Source organism: Equus przewalskii, chromosome 5 (assembly GCF_037783145.1).
Source record: "Equus przewalskii isolate Varuska chromosome 5, EquPr2, whole genome shotgun sequence".
Taxonomy (NCBI): Eukaryota; Metazoa; Chordata; class Mammalia; order Perissodactyla; family Equidae; genus Equus; species Equus przewalskii.
In genome coordinates, this window is record NC_091835.1 from 31,631,206 (window position 1) to 31,647,783 (window position 16,578).

At 51.1% G+C, this 16,578-nt stretch overlaps 1 protein-coding gene across 7 annotated transcripts in view; it reads right to left on the reverse strand.

The window, feature by feature from the left end:
* Nucleotides 1–13,451, reverse strand: part of IQSEC3 (IQ motif and Sec7 domain ArfGEF 3) — a 110,063-nt gene extending 96,612 nt beyond the window's left edge. For 4 of the 7 annotated variants that reach the window (XR_011540241.1, XR_011540240.1, XR_011540239.1 and 1 more), the window contains exon 1: nt 12,756–13,438. Coding sequence is in view for 2 of the 7 variants with exons in the window: in XM_070620450.1 (XP_070476551.1) it covers nt 12,756–13,306 (551 nt within the window). In the remaining 5 variants the exon portion in view is untranslated. Of the gene's footprint in view, nt 1–12,755 lie in introns of all 7 variants that reach the window. The other 3 variants (XR_011540242.1, XM_070620451.1, XM_070620452.1) reach the window with 3 other exon arrangements.
* Nucleotides 13,452–16,578: the final 3,127 nt, after the last annotated feature.

The following is a 16,578-nucleotide window of genomic DNA, read 5'->3' on the forward strand; positions in this document are numbered from 1 at the left end:
CCTTTGGCTCGTTTTGAACCAGATTATGACATGCTAGCAGCTCCCCCAACCCTGGTGACAGCAGACAACAAAGGGAGCTGCAGGGAACAAAAGCGAGCCAAGCCAGAAGAGCGGAGAAGAGTTTCCAGTAGAGAAGCACGCTCGCTGACTCTGATTTCTACCGCAGTTCACTAATGTCTGTGGGAGCCCACAGCAGCGCGTCAACAGCTGGAGGGCCACGGTAATCTCGGCCTGCCCACCCCCGCCCTCAGAAAAGTCCACCCCAGATGATTAAACAGGGGCAGCTTCCCAGAGCTTGCCATCCAAACTCTCAGCAGACCAGAAGAAAGGCCCTAGGTTCACAGCCGTACAATGGAAGACTTCACAGCTGTTAACAAGAACGAGGCAGCTCTTCTCACACTGAATAGGAAGGACCACCAAGACAGATTACTAGAGGGAAAAAAGGCAAGGGGCGAACAGCGCATGGGATGCTACCATTTGTGTGAAAAGAAATACACGCGCACACACATGCACAAACGTATACATATATGTGTAGATATCTGCTTGAATGTCCCTCGACATTTCCTGGAAGGACACAGGAGAAATTGCTGGCAGTAGTTGCTAGGGGGCAGGGCTGGCGGTGGGGGTGAGTGGGTTGGAAACAAGGGAGAGGAGACACTTTTCACTATAAACTCTTACATCTTTTCAATTCTGTACTATGTCAATGTATTACCTATTTGAAAAAAGTAAATTAAATTTAAAAAAGAACACAATCATATTGAAAAATGACAACCAACAGGGCCATGGGACAAGTTCAGCATTTTTGGTGTTGAAATGAAAGCCACGTGCACACGTACAGGTGGCCAGAAGTCGGAGGACAGAGTCTCAAGCGGAAAGAGCCCAGAGGCGTTCGCTGACCCCGTTTGACAGAGCCTATCTGTGGCCTGGGACTGAGAAAGCCAGTGGGTTCCTAGGTGCCATCCAGAGCCAGGCAGGATCCAGAACCTGCCTGGTTGGAGCAAGGGGTGAGCCCACCCTGATCTGGCCACACCCCCTGGGCACAGGGTCCCTCCTAGCTCCTGTTCTAGGAGAGCAGTGATGAGGTAAGGCTCCACAGTCATGTGGAGCGGTGTAGGTGTGTTGGTCTGAATGAAAATAAGATCGGGGGTGGGGGAAGACGGTAGATGGGAATGCCAGGGGAGGGGGGTGCATGTCTTCAAATATCTGAGGGGCTGTCAGAGAGGGCGAAAAAGAGTCGTGAGCTCTCTGGAAGACACAGGAAGATGAGGAAGAGCACCCTACCTTCAAAAAGCACCTTCTGGGCTGGTTCTTGCCAGACGAGTCCCCAAATACCAGCAACTACTATACTTTGGGGCCTCACTACACGGAGGCGCTCGGCTTGCCTGGCGCCATGCTGGCATTACACCTTAATTTTCACAGTAATCTTGGGAGGTTAGTACCAGTCGTTTCCCCATTTTGTAGATGATAAAAACTAAGCTGTCGGGGGCCACGTGGCTGTGGCCAAGTGGTTAAGTTCACACGCTCTGCTTCTGCAGCCCAGGGTTCGCCAGCTCCAATCCTGGGTGCAGACATGGCGCCCCTCATCAAGCCATGCTGAGGCAGTGTCCCACATGCCACAACTGGAAGGACTCACAACTAAAAAATACACAACTATGTACCAGGGGGCTTTGGGGAGTAAAAGGAAAAATAAAATCTTAAAAGAAAAAACAAACCAAGCTGTCATTGCTCAAGATCATGCAGTGGATACACGACTGAGTCAGGATTCAAACCCAGCGTCACACTCTGAAGTCGTATGCTCCACCCTAGGTCCGGCCAGAATTCTAAGATCCCGTGACGTAGTAAAGTACAAATATAAACATGCGGAGGCCAAGACAGGGCTGGGATTCTTTCGCCGAAGTGTCTTGGCCACAAGGAAGGCTAGGAGAGGTGGAAGTTGGACAGTGACACCATCCTGATCCCTGATCCTCTTAGCTGTCCCCGGCTCTTCTCTAAAGGGAATCCACTCACACCAGCCTGGGCTGGGGCCTGCGGAGCCGGGAAAGGAGCTCACGTGCAGCGCGAGGGTCCACACCCTCGGGGTCGCAGCGCGCGCAGAGGGTGGGCGGGGCAGGGTCTGGGGCCCGGGCGGCGGCAGCAGCAGCAGCAGCAGCGGCCCGGTGGTGACGCCGCACGGAAGCCCCCTCCCCTCCCCTTTCTCTCCCCCTCGGTTCCCAGGACGCGCCGGCGGCGGCGCGGGGGTTGCTCCCAGACACCGTGGGCGGGAGGCGGGCGCGCGCCAGGCTGAGTCGGAGAGGGCCGCGGGGGTGGGAAGGACTAGGGAAACAGCCAGACTCGAGAGACAGGCCGGGCCGCGGGCGGGAGCGGAGGCCGGCGGTGGGGCGATGGGGAGCGCGAGGCGCGGCGAGGGCCCCGGAAAGCGGGCGGAGGCGCCACGGGCCTGGGGGAGCCTGGGCGCCCAGGTGCGGCGCGGGGCGGGGACGGCGCGGAGCCTGCGCTTCCTGAGCGGGTGACTCAGCACCGCCTCGCCTGGCCGGGGGCGCGGGGCGGCGGGGGCGTGCGGCTTCCCCGCGCCGGAGGTGCCGGCCTCTGCCGCCCCCGGGGAAGCGCGGAGTTGGGCGCGGGGAGGGGCGCGTGGGCCGGGAGATTCCCTCCTGCTTGTCAGCAGCTCGCCAGCCCGCCCACACAGCCAACAGCTGATTCTGCATTCCCTCCCCACAGAGAAGCCCCCGGGGGACCGCGGCCGGAGGAGCAAGGGCTTTCCCCAGGCTGTCCGAGTGAGTTTGGGTGCAGAAGGTACGAGAGGGGACCGGAGGAAGGAAGGGGGCTCTCTCAGGCTGGGGCAGGGAAGGAGCAGGCTGGGCTCTTTCCTCCCGCCGCTCCCGGTTTTTACGCATTAATGTCCAGAGGGAGCGCGGTGGAAATCCCTGGGGTACTTAGAGCCGGAAGCCCCTGCGAAATTCACCGCATCCCTCCCTAGCCTGCAGAGCAAGGCCACTCTACACGGGACCACAGGGGTGTGTGAATTCCGCGTCTCCCTCAGTCCCCCATCCTGAGCCTCCTTCCCAAGGCTCTTATCATTTGGAAGTCACTTTTCGCCTCTAAGCTGGGTCCTTCTCGCTGCAGCAACCTCTTAACAGCTCTGCTGCCACAGGCTTGGTGAGCTGAGAGCAGAGAGGGGCAAAAAGGCAAGGGAAGATTGATTGTCCCCATTGGGAAGAAGGGGAAATCAAGGCCCAGAGAAGGGAGGGGTTTGCTCCAAGCTTACACTTGGGATCTGTGTGAGTGGGCACAGCAATCAGGACTCATCACCCTGGTGCTGCCCCACAGTCCCTTCCCTGCCTCCGGAGCTCCCTTGGCCTTCCCTGATGGGCTTTTGAGTTAGGGAGCGCCAAGAATGTTAAAGATGTCGAGTGAGCCAGCTTGGAAGCATCCAGGGCATCTGTTTGTAAAGACCAGGCTGTGCACAGGAAATACTGACTCTAGACACAAGCAAGAGATTCCCAACTGCTCTGCAGAGTTTCTGTTGCTGTTTTAAAATAATTATTGTGTTGAATGAAAATTGTGGTAGATTGCAATCGTTTATCAAGGAAGAAATTATGGAATTCCCTTGCTTCTCTGCCTGGGATGGGGAGTGCGTTCCTGATTGGAGGCAAGGCGACGGCTGGTTTGATCAGATATATCCAAAGCCCTGCGAGGTGATGCGGTGCCAGGCCCCGGCCGCAGCCAGGCCAAGATGGGAAAGTCACAGTGCAGCTTTCTGTGTGTCATGCTGCTGCCCACTTCCTGAGCTTCCACACACCGCACCACAACCGAGTCCCAGGCGCCCTGCCCCTACACCCACCCACCCTCCAGGCAGGCTTGTCCCCAGGAGCTCACTTCCTCCAGAGGCCTGGTCCCCTGCAAGCTGATGACAGAGTGAGGGGTGGAAGGCCAGGAGAGGAAGACGCAGGAGGAGCCGGCTGGCCAGGAGGGATGAAGCAAGTCATGCCGAGATAGGAGAAGGAAGCCAGAGTCCTGATGGTGTGACCAGACAGCGTGGCATGGGCAGGAGGAAGGCCTGTGCTGAGCTTTGTTGTGAGGCCTGCACATCTTTTGTGTGGTGTGGGTTGTCATCTAACTCCTCCAGCCTGTTAGTAACACAGTCATCCATGCACAGCTGTCCACTCAGTCCCACAAACACGTCTATGCCATACACACACCCACGCACCTTAACGGTGTCCTAACGTTTCCCTGAACAGAGCTGACACTGGTTGAGAAATAGGAGTAAGAGGCCTGGAGCCTGGGGTGCTGCTTCCTAGTGTATCTCTCAGGCCAGACGGTGACCCCAAAACCCAGCTCTCCTCTCTTCCACCCAGAAACACGGCCGTAATTCAGGCTTCCTTTCCCTCTCATCCTCATAGACCCATTGCCCATTGTTAGTTCCACCTGCTGACAAGGTCGCGTGCGCGCACGCACGCGTGTGTGTGTGTGAGACTGAGCTGAAATGCTCACTCAAAGGGCTTTCTTGTGATTTATTCTTAATGTAGCTTCCCAGGCAGAGGACTGGACTGGGCACAGGCTGGGGGCAGCGGGAGAGGAGGGCTCTCCATGCTCATAGATAGGACTGGGGTGGGATGTGTTAGCTGGGAGGAGCACCCACGTCTCCCTCGCTCTATGGCCAGCCTTAAGAGCTGAACCTCTGATCGAGCTTTTCACACACGCTGTGCTGTTGTGCCTAAGCACAACCTACTGCCCCAGTGGGGCCTCCCTCCGGCTGAGATCTTCCTCAGCCCTGACACCACACCCTCCCCACCCTCCACCCGCCATCGATGAGCCTGCCTGGGCCCTACATACTCAGAGTTTATTCATTCAACCAGTCTTTATCAAACACCGACTAGATGTTGAGTTAGCCTCTCCTCCCCCATCCTCTTCAGACTCATGCGACACCAACCTCTACTACCTACTGGCCCTTCCTGCCCACATCTTCCTGCCTCATGGCAACTCCAAGAGAGTTGTATGAAATTTTGTCATCCAAAAAATTGTTTTAAGATCCTAGAAAGGACAAAAGAGCTTACCAAGCACCAGGATGCTCTTAAACCTCTGCCTTATGATTCTTACACGTGAAGTTCATTGGGAAAGCACCCCTTCCACAGCCTAGAGAAGTATTTTTGCAAGACAAGCCAGTGTGGGGGTGCCCTGGGTCCCTCCCCTTTGCTTACCAGACCAGGCAAGGCAGTGCCAGTTCCCTGAAAAATATGGCCGAGGTAAAGATCATTTAGGCTCTCAATAGCCTCCCTCAGGAGCCCTTCGACTCCTTATGAGCCACCTGCCCTGGCCCTTAGTCAGCCAGTGCCATCATGGTATCCTCTTCCCTCATCAAACCTGCTCTTGGAAACCGCTCAAATAAACTCTTTCATGCTGAAGCGTAAAAGGCTGATATAGCTAAATGTGTTGTTTTTCTCCTGTCCTAGGAGAATTTGAATTTAAACAAGGTGGATAATCTTGAAGCACCCAAAGAATTCCTCTAATTGTGGAATTGCTGGCATAGGTGAGATATTCTGGAAGGCAGAGAGACCTCCGTGGGTCCTCTAACCCTGCACGCTAGCTGAGGTTTGGCCCGCACACCCATGGGTCAGTCCTGATCAGTTCTTCTGGTCTGTCACTACGTATTGTCAAGAGTACTGGATGAAGCGTTAAGAGAATCTGAGCTTTAAACCTGGTTCTGCCACTAACTAGTTTGGAAGCACCAGTGACTTCTCTCTCAGGCCATAGTCTCCTCATTTGCCAAATGAGAAGTTTGGACCAAATATCCTGATAGGACCTTTCCAGCTCTGACATTTGTCTGACTCCACAGATGGGCTAGGGCATCCTGGTCCAGCTCCTAAAGCCCTCCAGCCCCTGGAGCTGTGGCCCAGAGGGAATGGCTGATGCCAGCCCAGAGCGTGGGCAGGGATTTGGACCGTCCTGCTTGCCCTCGGTCCACTATAGCCTGCCTGCCCGCCAGGGAGGAACGGTACCGCTCAGCACACACCAGTCTTGCAGAATTACGTAACCATCCTGGATGGACTTTTCCAAACAAAGAGCAGCAGCAAAACAGCCCGTCCCCGCACCCTGCCCAGCGCCCCAACACACACACACATGCGCGCACACAGACACACAGAGTGGTCTTCCCCTATGGTGGCCTCACAGCCACACCACCCTGGGAGAGAATTTTAGACGCCCACCATATTTTCTTTTCCATTTGTTTTGTTTTTCCTAGAAAGTATTTCATCTAAGCAAGTCCTTATGAGAAGAAACTCTTTTACCCTCTGGGCTTGACCAGAGACGCAGAGTCTTCCCCCAACTCCCCACCAACCACCACCAGAAACCCCGCAACAACACGTCAGGCCTCTCATTTTCCTGGTCCCTGCCTACTGTTCTATCGAGCTTTCTGACCTCAGAGTCCTGCAAAGAGCGGGTCTACCCTTCTACCCAACGATGGAAGGGTCTGGAGAAATGGATCTAGCTTTCATTCCAAGGAAGTGGGAAGCAGCCTCCTGGTTCGGACTCTACCCCTCCCACTCTCCACTTTTCTCCTTGACAAGTCCGTGTACTACGGGAGACTGTAGTCTCCCTATTTAGAAAATGGGGCAGGTCATTCCTGTCACCATGGGGCATTGGGTGATAACTCAGGTCCCTTCGACGTCTTTAAGAGAAGTGCAAATAATCTTACAATGCAACAGAAGGATGTGAGTTGGGCTTCAGGAAGCATTTCCCAGCTGTACAGTTGTGAGACCTCATCACGAATCGCTATGGGAGGGTGGATTTGTCCTGTGGGCTGCGTTTCAAGGTCAGCGCCACATTCGTGTGTCTGGAATAGCTTGGGTGCACATTGTCCAGAGGTAGTGGGGAGAAGAGGATGGGCACATGTGGAAAGGTGGCCTGGAGGGATGGAAGGACCCTGAACCTGGATTCTAGTCGTCGCTGTGGTCTGACTGTGGGTGATCCCTGCTTTCTCTATCTGTAGAAAGCCTTCCATGTATTGAGCACTTACTATAGTGCTCGAAAGAGTACTGAGCACGTGACAATATCTAATTTTTAAATTTTACAACAACTGTTTGAAGTAGATATTATTCCTCACTTTATAAATGAACAAACAGAGGCTCAGGGCAGGTAAATAAGGACTGTCAGCTCTCCCAGCTGGTGGTGGTAGAGTGGGGTTCATACCCAGGGATGCCCACCTCCCAAGTCCATGTTCTCAACCAACTAAATCCTGAGAATTCTGTGATTCTATGGTTTCCTTATGTTCTTTTCAGCTTGAAAATCTAATTTCTCCCTCACTCTAACCTGATCCTTGTTTGTTTGTTTGTTAATGCCCTCGTTGCCTGAAATGGAGAGGACCACCCCTTTCCTCCGTGGAAACCAGAAGCCCTTTGCAGGTTGTGTGGGAACCTGCACCTTGTGCTTTTCTAGAAGCAGAGGAGGAAGGAGCTACAGTGGCCCAAGGCTCGGTGGTCCTGCCAGATGGCCTTGCATTTGGGGATCTGCCAGAGGCAATGAGAGTGTCCCCAGGACCGCTTACTAAGAAACCCCTTACAAAGCTGCTGCTGCCCTGTATCCAGGCCACTGAGAGTATGTTTGGGTTCCAGTGAAGAAATGTTTAGGCTCTGCAACAAGGGCAGCCTGTCTCAAAAGCTTTACGTGGGATTTAAATTCAGGATCCAAGTCTCATTCCAGACCATAGACAAGCTATTTGTCCCAGCTCTCTCCTCCTTTTTCGTATTACCCTCCTTTTCATTGACTCTCCACCCAGAACTGACCCCATCTGTCTTTTTTCATAAGTGACCTTTGAAACTTAGGCTGTGCAGATATTTGCTGAATCAGCAGGACCAATGGCTGCTCCTCTTGCTTGGTTTCAGGCCAATGGGAAAACGTGCCAGGATGCCTTTGTGAGGCCCTATGGTGGCAACTGTGTGGGTCTGGGAAGGGCTTGGGAGTAAGCAAGGAGAGAGATGGGTGGAGCAAGGCACAGGGCCTGGTGAGGGAGGCAACGGAGTTTCCCAGAGGAAACTTGTTTCTCTTGAATTCTGTTCTTTTTGGATGAAAGGGAGGGAAGAGCAGTGGTCTGGCCCTTGGAAAGAAAGGAGCCAGCAAGTCTTTACAGGTGCCCACTCTGTGTCAGCTTCCAGGTGAGCAGAAAGACACACACTTCCTCCTCTCCTGAGCCTTCATTCCTGCCCCATTTCCCAGCTTACCAGCTAGAAGTCCTCTCCCCACCGGAGACTGGGGAAGAGGAAGATAGGCAGGTTGGCGAGCCTTGGCCACAATGTTGCTTGCTCAGCAAGCAGGCCTTCTAGGCTCAAGGTAGACAGAGACCCTGAGGCTCTCCTTACCCTGTTGATAGGGGTTTAGCCCTGAGGGGATTAGGGTAAGGGGGACTGTAACATGAGAGGGTTTATGCACATGCAATACGGATGTCTCCGAGGGCTGACTCTTCTGGCGTCTGTCCCCCTTCCCGTTATTCTTGGCTCTTACTATTCCTGACATAAACCCTTGACTCCAACCAAGCAAACCTCCTCTCTAGGCTCTGAACATGGTTTGTATGCTCACCCTTTTTACCCTGCGCTGTTCTGATAGAGGGCAGCTCTAAGCAGCTGCAATCCGCTTACACTCGCTTGGATGTTTCTGGATATGTGTCTCGCATAGGTTGAGCAGACTGTTTGCTTCTTTCCTATCTTTCCACAGCACAGAATGCAGACTTTTGAATGGACTGGACACTTGATGCATAGAGTTGACTGACTGACAGACCTTCACACTCTTAGTAGTTCCCAGGATGGGCCAGTCATCAGCTGCCATCTCTAGGCCGACAACACTGACTCAGTAGGAGCAGAGACACCTGCTCCAATCAGCATCTTAGACAGCTCAGGCTAGAAAGCACATCCAGCAGTCTTCTAGCCACCATCCAGCCTCCCGTCAGTATGAGACCAGGGAGCTCAAAAGAAGACCCAAGAAGTACTTCACGCTTAAAGGGCGGGAGTCGAGAGGAGGAGACTTCCCCCTGCACCTTCAGTGGAAGCAAAAGATAGGAAGAAAGCAAAAGAAGGAAGAAAATATGGGAGCGAGAAAGTGTTTGAGGGAGAGGGAAGAAGAGGAGAAGAGAGAAGGAAGGAAAAAGGGGAGGAAAGTAGTGAGAAAGAGGAGGAGTATGAGAGGAAGACAAGGGAGGGAGGAAGAGAGGAGAGGACGGGAGCTGCTGAACCATTCAGATTTGATAGCCACTTGCAGGTGGGAGTTTGGAGTAGGAGCTGAATTTAAATTATATGCAAGAATCTTACCTAACCTCCGGTAATCCTCTGCCTATGGGCTTGGGGACATGGGCAAGCCTGGGTCCACGGCTAAATGCACGGCTGGGTGGGTGGGCAGACGTGCTCAAACGGAGAAGCTGTGGTCGCACTGAATCCAGTAGCTTCAGGTAGGGGCAAGCGCTTGTCTGGCAAGGAGGAGCCTTCCAGGCCAGGCTAAGGCTCTGGCTCTAGCCGGGAAAGGGATAATCAATTCTGTGGATGCTGTGAGCTTTGATTGAAAAAATAAAGAGGGAAGCTACGATTGCTGCTTTCATTAAGAGGCGAAAGCAGTGGGGGCTGGAGCTTAGCAAGAGCCAGGAAGCAAGCAGAGAAAGAGTTTTAACCCTTTGAGAGTCTTTCTTCCATGATATGTCTGCACCCATCCACCCCCACATCATTGCTTCCTTGGCCCAAACCCCAAGGCCACCACCTCTGTGTCTCCCTCAGCTGAAGGAGGAGAGAGGCCAGGCTGCATACTAATGCAGACCTGATGAGAATTAAATGATATATTATTTCCGTGTCCCAGGTTCCCCTGGGCTCCTGTCTTCTCCTGGATTTGAGCAGGAAAAGGAGTTCTGGGGGTAAGAGACCAACTGTGTGGTGAGATAATGTATCTAATACAATGCCTGGCTCCTGAGAACCCCTTCCCAGCCATCAGCAGCCTCACCAGGGCCACCTTCTCACTCTAATGAGGCCAGAGAAGGGAAATCAAGGAATGAGAAAAGACTGACAGCGAAATTACGATCTGAAGATCCCCCCTCTGCCATCTCTTCCTCCTACTTCAGCACACCCCATAGAGAACTGATTCAGCAGGGAAATCCCCAGGAGAAACATCAGAGAGAGAGCTGCTGGCTCTGCTTTTCCTCTCCTCACCTCACCCTGTCCATGAAGATCTCTCTGCCTGCTGGCTGCATCTAGCCCTGCATCATTGAGAGGCATGGGCAGAGGAAGACAAACATATGAAATGGGGGTCATGGGTGGACAGCAGGGTGGGTCCAAACATGTAGTCAGCAAAGATGATTCCTTTTGGAGGTTCTGTGGGGGAAACTTGGGTTGAAGCTAAGCAAAACAGTGGGAATAAATGAGTGGTTCAAAAGGCATTCATCCAGCCAAGATGTCCATGATTTCACATCCAAGGGGAGAGAGGGCTGCAGGGAGGAGGGAAGGCATGCATATCCTCGCTCTCTAAGTCTCTGGGTGTCCAGGCTTGGGGAGCAGGGGGAAAAGCTGGAGGATCTGGAGAAGCAAGGAGCTACTGGTGGCGTTAACCTCTTAGTGCCTGGCACAACTTCCTAAGTGAAAGATTTCCAACAACTTCCACTCTCTTCCACATTCTAATTATTTCTTATTTTTGTTCTGCTCCCTTGGGAAGCAAAAGCAGGACGAGAGAAAAGGAAAGATGAGGACACTACAGTTCCTTTCTGGTTTTGACATGTGAGGCTGGATAGGAATCCAGGTGGTTCCTAAATCCTTGGATTCCCAGCAAGAGCACCGAGGCAGGAGAGTTTGGGCTCTCTAAGCTACTGCAGGGGCCACAGCAAAGTCCTTGTCTAAGAAAAATGGTCTTTCCTCAATCCTTCTTGCGCACACAGTCCCTTGAAGGGATGCAAAGAAAATGGGGATGTAGTGGAAAAAGAAGGGAGACACTAAAGGGCGTAAAGAGAGGAATCAGATGATGAACTAGAATTACCAGGAAGCTGTGGCTGCCCCCAGGGAAATGGAAGAGTTCTTTTTCCTCTATTTGGGGAAAAATCCACATCATATCTTGGAGGACGTTGCCTTTTTTGAGCCATGGGCACTGGGTGAAAATTGACTTTCTGCTTTTTATGCCGGAGACAGAAAGGAAACTGTGATGCTGAAGAAAGGGCCAATGGGCTATTGAGGGAGCTGGGGAAGAAAACCACATCTTCTTGGGGCTTGAATCAAATGCCATAGGTCTGCCCAGTCAGATTATCCTGGATCTGTTCCCCTAAGAGCCCATGGTTCTGGTCAAATCTACTCTGTCAGCTAACATGTCCTGACCCAACTTCTCTAAGTCTACAGCAGATATGAAAAGAAAATGAGTTTTTAAGGAATACGTCAAATCTGCACAAGTATCCGCAGACCTAAAGCACGCCGAGACTGGATGGAGATGGGATTCTTGGCTCTCCTCCCTCCTCCCCCAAACCCAGCTCTTAGCATCACCACAGTCAGGGTCAGGTGCTGACGAGGTATTGATTTCCCCTGAGCTGTTCTTCCATGAGGTTCTCCCATCATCTGTCTAATCAGAGAAAGGAAGCTAACATGGTCACAGCCTTCCCAATACAAAGGAGAGAATACTCCTATCCTCTTTCATCTCTTCTTCCCATATTCCTAGTTCATGGATATTGAGAGTAAGGAGGAGCTTGAGGTCCTAGAGTCCCTCACTGGGGGTCAATGAGCATATTTATCTCGGGACTCAATGTGAGAGTCCAGTTATCACCAAATAACTGAGGGGAAACAAGTTTGCAGTCACTAGCCATAACAGAGAGATTTAAACAGGAATTACATCCAAATACCAACTCCGTTTGCCAACTGTCTCTTTCATCATTGTTCCCTTTCCATGACTGCCAACCACCCTGCACAGAAATCCTCCTTGAGGCAGAGGAAAATGCTATAACCAGACTGAATCCTCATGCTATAACTGAGTCCTCCATTAGCTGGGTGGGTTGTTTCCTTGCACTTCTTTGGTTCTGTGGGGATTCAGAAAAAAGGTGCCCACTCAGGTCAGAGCAGAGTAAGCTTCCCCAAATGAGCCACTCCTGGCTTTGACTCCCACTGCATCAGTTTAAGAGCCAGCTTATTCCTCTGGAAAATGCTTTCTCCTACCCTTCATCTTCCTCTACCTCCAGCCCCGTGCTTTCTCTCATCATTCCTGCTTTTCCACCTTATCCCCTGCCTCCTGAATTCCCGTAGACCCTAATTCTACTCTTCCTGGACCCAGGCCTTTTAAAGCTCTTAACATACCTCTTTGCCAAGCCTCCCTCTTTTTCATATCTCACTCTCCATTCAAATAATTTTACTGCCCAAACTCCCTTCCAAATTTTTCCTAACTTAAAAAAAATGTTCAACTGTTTTCTTTTCTTCAGTTTAATCTTTACCCCAACTTCCTCTCAATCTTGTCCCTTTTAAAACCTGCCAGTTTCCAACATCCTCAATCACTTAAAACCTTTCCTTTCCTGCCTTGCCCCCAATGATGGTCTGGATATTCCCTTTTGCTCTAACATCCCCCCAAACCCTCTCAAACGCTGATATCATTACCTCCTTTCCCCCAAACCTCCTTGACACACTTCTACCCCCAAGCACCTTCTCACTTCATGTTACCCTAGTCCTTCAGATTCTCAGGTGCACCCGATTTCCCCCTTGTCTCCTCCTCACACCCATTGCTTCCGTTTCTCCCACCACAACAGCCCCCATCTCGTCTTCCCCACTCACTCGGGTCTCCTGCTCAGGACGCCCTTGCCGAGGGCGGCGGGGGATTTGTGCTGAAGGAGGGTTCCAGCGGCAGCGCAACAACTCGGGGGACGCTCCTTCTCCTTGTCGGCGACGGCCCCGGGCGCCACCGGGTGCTGGTGGGGCGACTGGGGTGCGTGAGCCCTGCTGCTGGGGCCCGGCTGGGGCTGCGCCAGGAGCTGTCCGTGGTGCTGAAGCGGTGGCTGCTCCGGCGCGGGCTGTGGCGCTGCGGGCTGGAGCTGTCCGTGGTTCGGGACCGGTTCCTGGGCCCCGGCCGCGGCGGCGGCGGTGGCTGGGGTAGCCGGCAGCGGGGCAGGCGACGGGGCGACGAGCCCGGGAGGAGGCTGGGCTTGCAGCAGCTGCTGGTGCTCCCACAGGCTGCGGTTCTCGGCGCTTAGCTCGTCCAGCCGCCGCTCCAGCTCGTCGATGCGCTGGCGCTGGGTGTGGATGAGGCTCTGCTGGTTCTGCACGATGGCCGTGAGCTCCTTGAGGTAGAGCACGGCACGCACCGGGTTCTCCAGCAGGCTCTCCATGCCGCCCGCCGCCGCCTGCGCCCTGCCTGCGCCTGGGCGGGCGGCGGGGAGCGCGAGGGCGCGCAGGAGCCGAGCAGCCCCAGCGATCCGCTCGCCTCCCTCTCCGGCGGGCCCAGCCTCCCTCCCCGCCGCCGGCGCCGCGTCACTGCCACACAGACATTCACACACGCACCGAGGGGCGGACCGGGCGCCAGGGCCCACCCACCCGCCCGCCCACCTCTAGGCTTGGTGAGGAGTTCGGCATCCTGCAGGGCTGACAGGAAAGGAAGGAGGCGAGTGAAAGAGAGGGTAAGGGAGCGGGATAAACGGAGGAGACCCGAGATGGCCAAGGTAAATCTAGCGAGAAAGAGAAAGCGGGCGAGGCGGAAGTAGTGATACTGGGAAAGTGCGGTGGGACGGGTAGGAGAGAGAAATGTATGTAAGAAGAGGAAGTCATGGGACTCTGAAAGGGTCACGAATTCTTTTTCCCAGAAGCTGGGCGTCCGTCTTAAAGACCTTCTGAGGAGAGGCCACATTTGCTCTTTTGTACTCAACAATCTATTCTGCTGGGAAAGTCCCCGGAACACAAGGATCGTAGGCCTCTAAGGGACCCTAGAGAACATCCGGCCCTACTCCTTCCTTCAGCCAGGAGGAAACTTAGGGTGGGAAGGCTGTTTATGCTGGGTTTTCTCTGGGAATGGGACCTCAGGACAGTTTTGGCCACTCTAATAGGAACACAAACTAAATAAACCAAGCCCTCTGTGTCATGGGCTAATGCTTCCAGAAACTTCTGAAGCGATCATTCAGCTTGAAAAACATTTATGAAATGCATACTACTCCCAAACACTGGCCTAGGTGGTGGTAAGATAAGGATGACTAGGATGGAAACTTTGGCTTCTTGAAGTTTATCACTAAGTAGGTGAAACAGGTAATAAATATTTAATTTCAATATACAGTGGTGATTGTAAGCGATAAGATAGAGATACGCCCAATGCGCTATAGGAGTCCCACAGCTTGGTGATCTGGGAAGGCTTATTGGAGGAAATAACACTTGAAGTGGGAAGGATTTTCCAGAAAGAGGGAACAGCATAAGCAAAAGCTCAGAGATAATGAATCAGCATGAACTGAATCAGTTATTAATTTCTACAATAAATGTACATAAAACACCCACTAAGCGCTAAGTAATGTGCTAGGAACGATGCAGGCTACACGTTGCATAGATAATAAGTTATAATTTCTATAGTCAAAGAGATTACAACCTGGTAGAGTAGATATAGCATGCACATGAATAACTAAAATACAAATCAAAATGACTGTAAGAGCTCGTCAAGCCGAGTGCCAAAGCAATTTGGGGGAGGGGGATGTTGTGTTTAATTATGGTGATCGGATAAGAAGGAGGTTTTATTCAAGGTGGGCCATGAAGGATGGGGAGGATTTCAACAGGTGGACAGAACAGGGGACCACAAGATGGGAAAGATGTGTCAGACAGCAGGAAAAGACTTCGGAATGGAAATAGAGCACTTTAGTTTAATTCAGGGAAATGACCTTTGCCTCTGGGCTATAAGTGCTCTTAGCATATCTGCTGTTGTTCTGTTCCATTCTCCACACAGGTGGACTCTCAGGCCCCCTGTCTACTTGCTGTTGTCCCAAGGTAGACATATCTGTGAGTGTGTCCAGTGAGCTAGAAAAGCCAAGCCCATCTGGTACCAGACGTGAATGACCTTATGCGAAGGGATCTGTGCTTTGCAAATATATTGGTTTCTCTGCACTTGTAATGTGTTTTTATTTTGCTTTTCTCACATTTGTTTTCCTAGCAGACTTCCTTTGGTAAAGCATGAGTGAAGGAGGTTTAGCCACAGCTGAGCCAACAGTTGGGAGGACAGGGTACCCAGGAGCATACTTTGGTGGTGATCGGTTTTCCTGCTAAAGAAGGGAGGTGTGGGATGGAATGAAGGCCCACGAAAACTCAAACACTTTTCTTCTGAATTGTCTTTGCTTGCCTAGTTGACTTGTTGTCCAAGAGTTGGGTGTTGATGGAGACCAATACTATTTCTATAAGTAAAATAGCCTGTGGCATAAGCACCATGGGGCTTGTTTAAAATGCAGGTTTTTGGGCCCCATATTAGTCCTGCTGTGTTGAAATCACTAGGAATTGGGCCCAAGTGTTTTCATTTTTTAACTTTTTCTTTTATTTAAAAAAATCAACTTTATTGAGCTACAATTTACATGTAATAATATGCACCCACTTTGAGTGCACAGTTCAATGAATTTTAACAAATGCCTACACCCATGTAATCAAAATTTCCATCACTGCAAAAAGTAACCTCATGCCCTTTTGCAGTCAATTCCTCTCTTCCTCACCCCAGTCAACCACTGATCTACTTTCTGTCAAGATAAATTAGTTTTGCCTGTTCTAGAATTTCACATAAACGGCAATGATACAGTGTATATACTCTTTTGTGTCTTTCTTTTTGCCCAGCATAATGCTTTTGATGTTCATCTATCCTGCTATAGGTATCAATAGTTTGTTCCTTTTCATTTCTGAGTAGTATTCGATGGTATGGGAATGCCATAATTTATCTACTCACCTGTTTGTGGATGTTGCGGTTGTTCCCAGGTTTGAGGTATTTTGAATGAAGCTGCCATGATCATTAATGGACAAGTTTTTGCTTGGACATATGTTCTCGTGTTTTTTTCATATGTTTTCTGTGCATGTACGTTTTCACATATTTTATGTTTCATATGTTTTATCTGGAAGAAAAAGCTAGAATTGGAATTGCTGAGTCATGTTCTAAGTATTAATTAACTTAATAAGAAACTGCCAAATTGTTTTCCAGAGTCTTTGTACTATTTTTTATTCTCATCAGCAATGTATGAGACATTCAAGTGTTTCCTATCCTTGCTGACACTTGCTATTTTTAGCCTCTTTTGATTTTTTCAATTTGAGTGAGTTAGTAGTATATCAAGATGGCTTTAATAAGTATTTCCCTGATGACAGATGCTGTTGGGCATCTTCTCGTGCGCTTATGGCTATTTGTATATCTTCTTCGCTCACTGTTTCTGTTGAATTGTCTTCTTATTATTGAGTTGTAAGAGCTCTTTATTTATTCTGGAAAACAGCCTTGTTCAGATGTATGTATTGCAAATATTTTCTCCAGTCAATGGCTTGCCTTTTCATTTTCTTAACATTGTCTTTTGAAGAGCAAAAGTTTTTATTTTGATAAAGAAAAACATTCATTTTTTTCTTTTATAATTAATGCTTTTTGTGTCCTATCTAAAAATTCTTTCTCTAT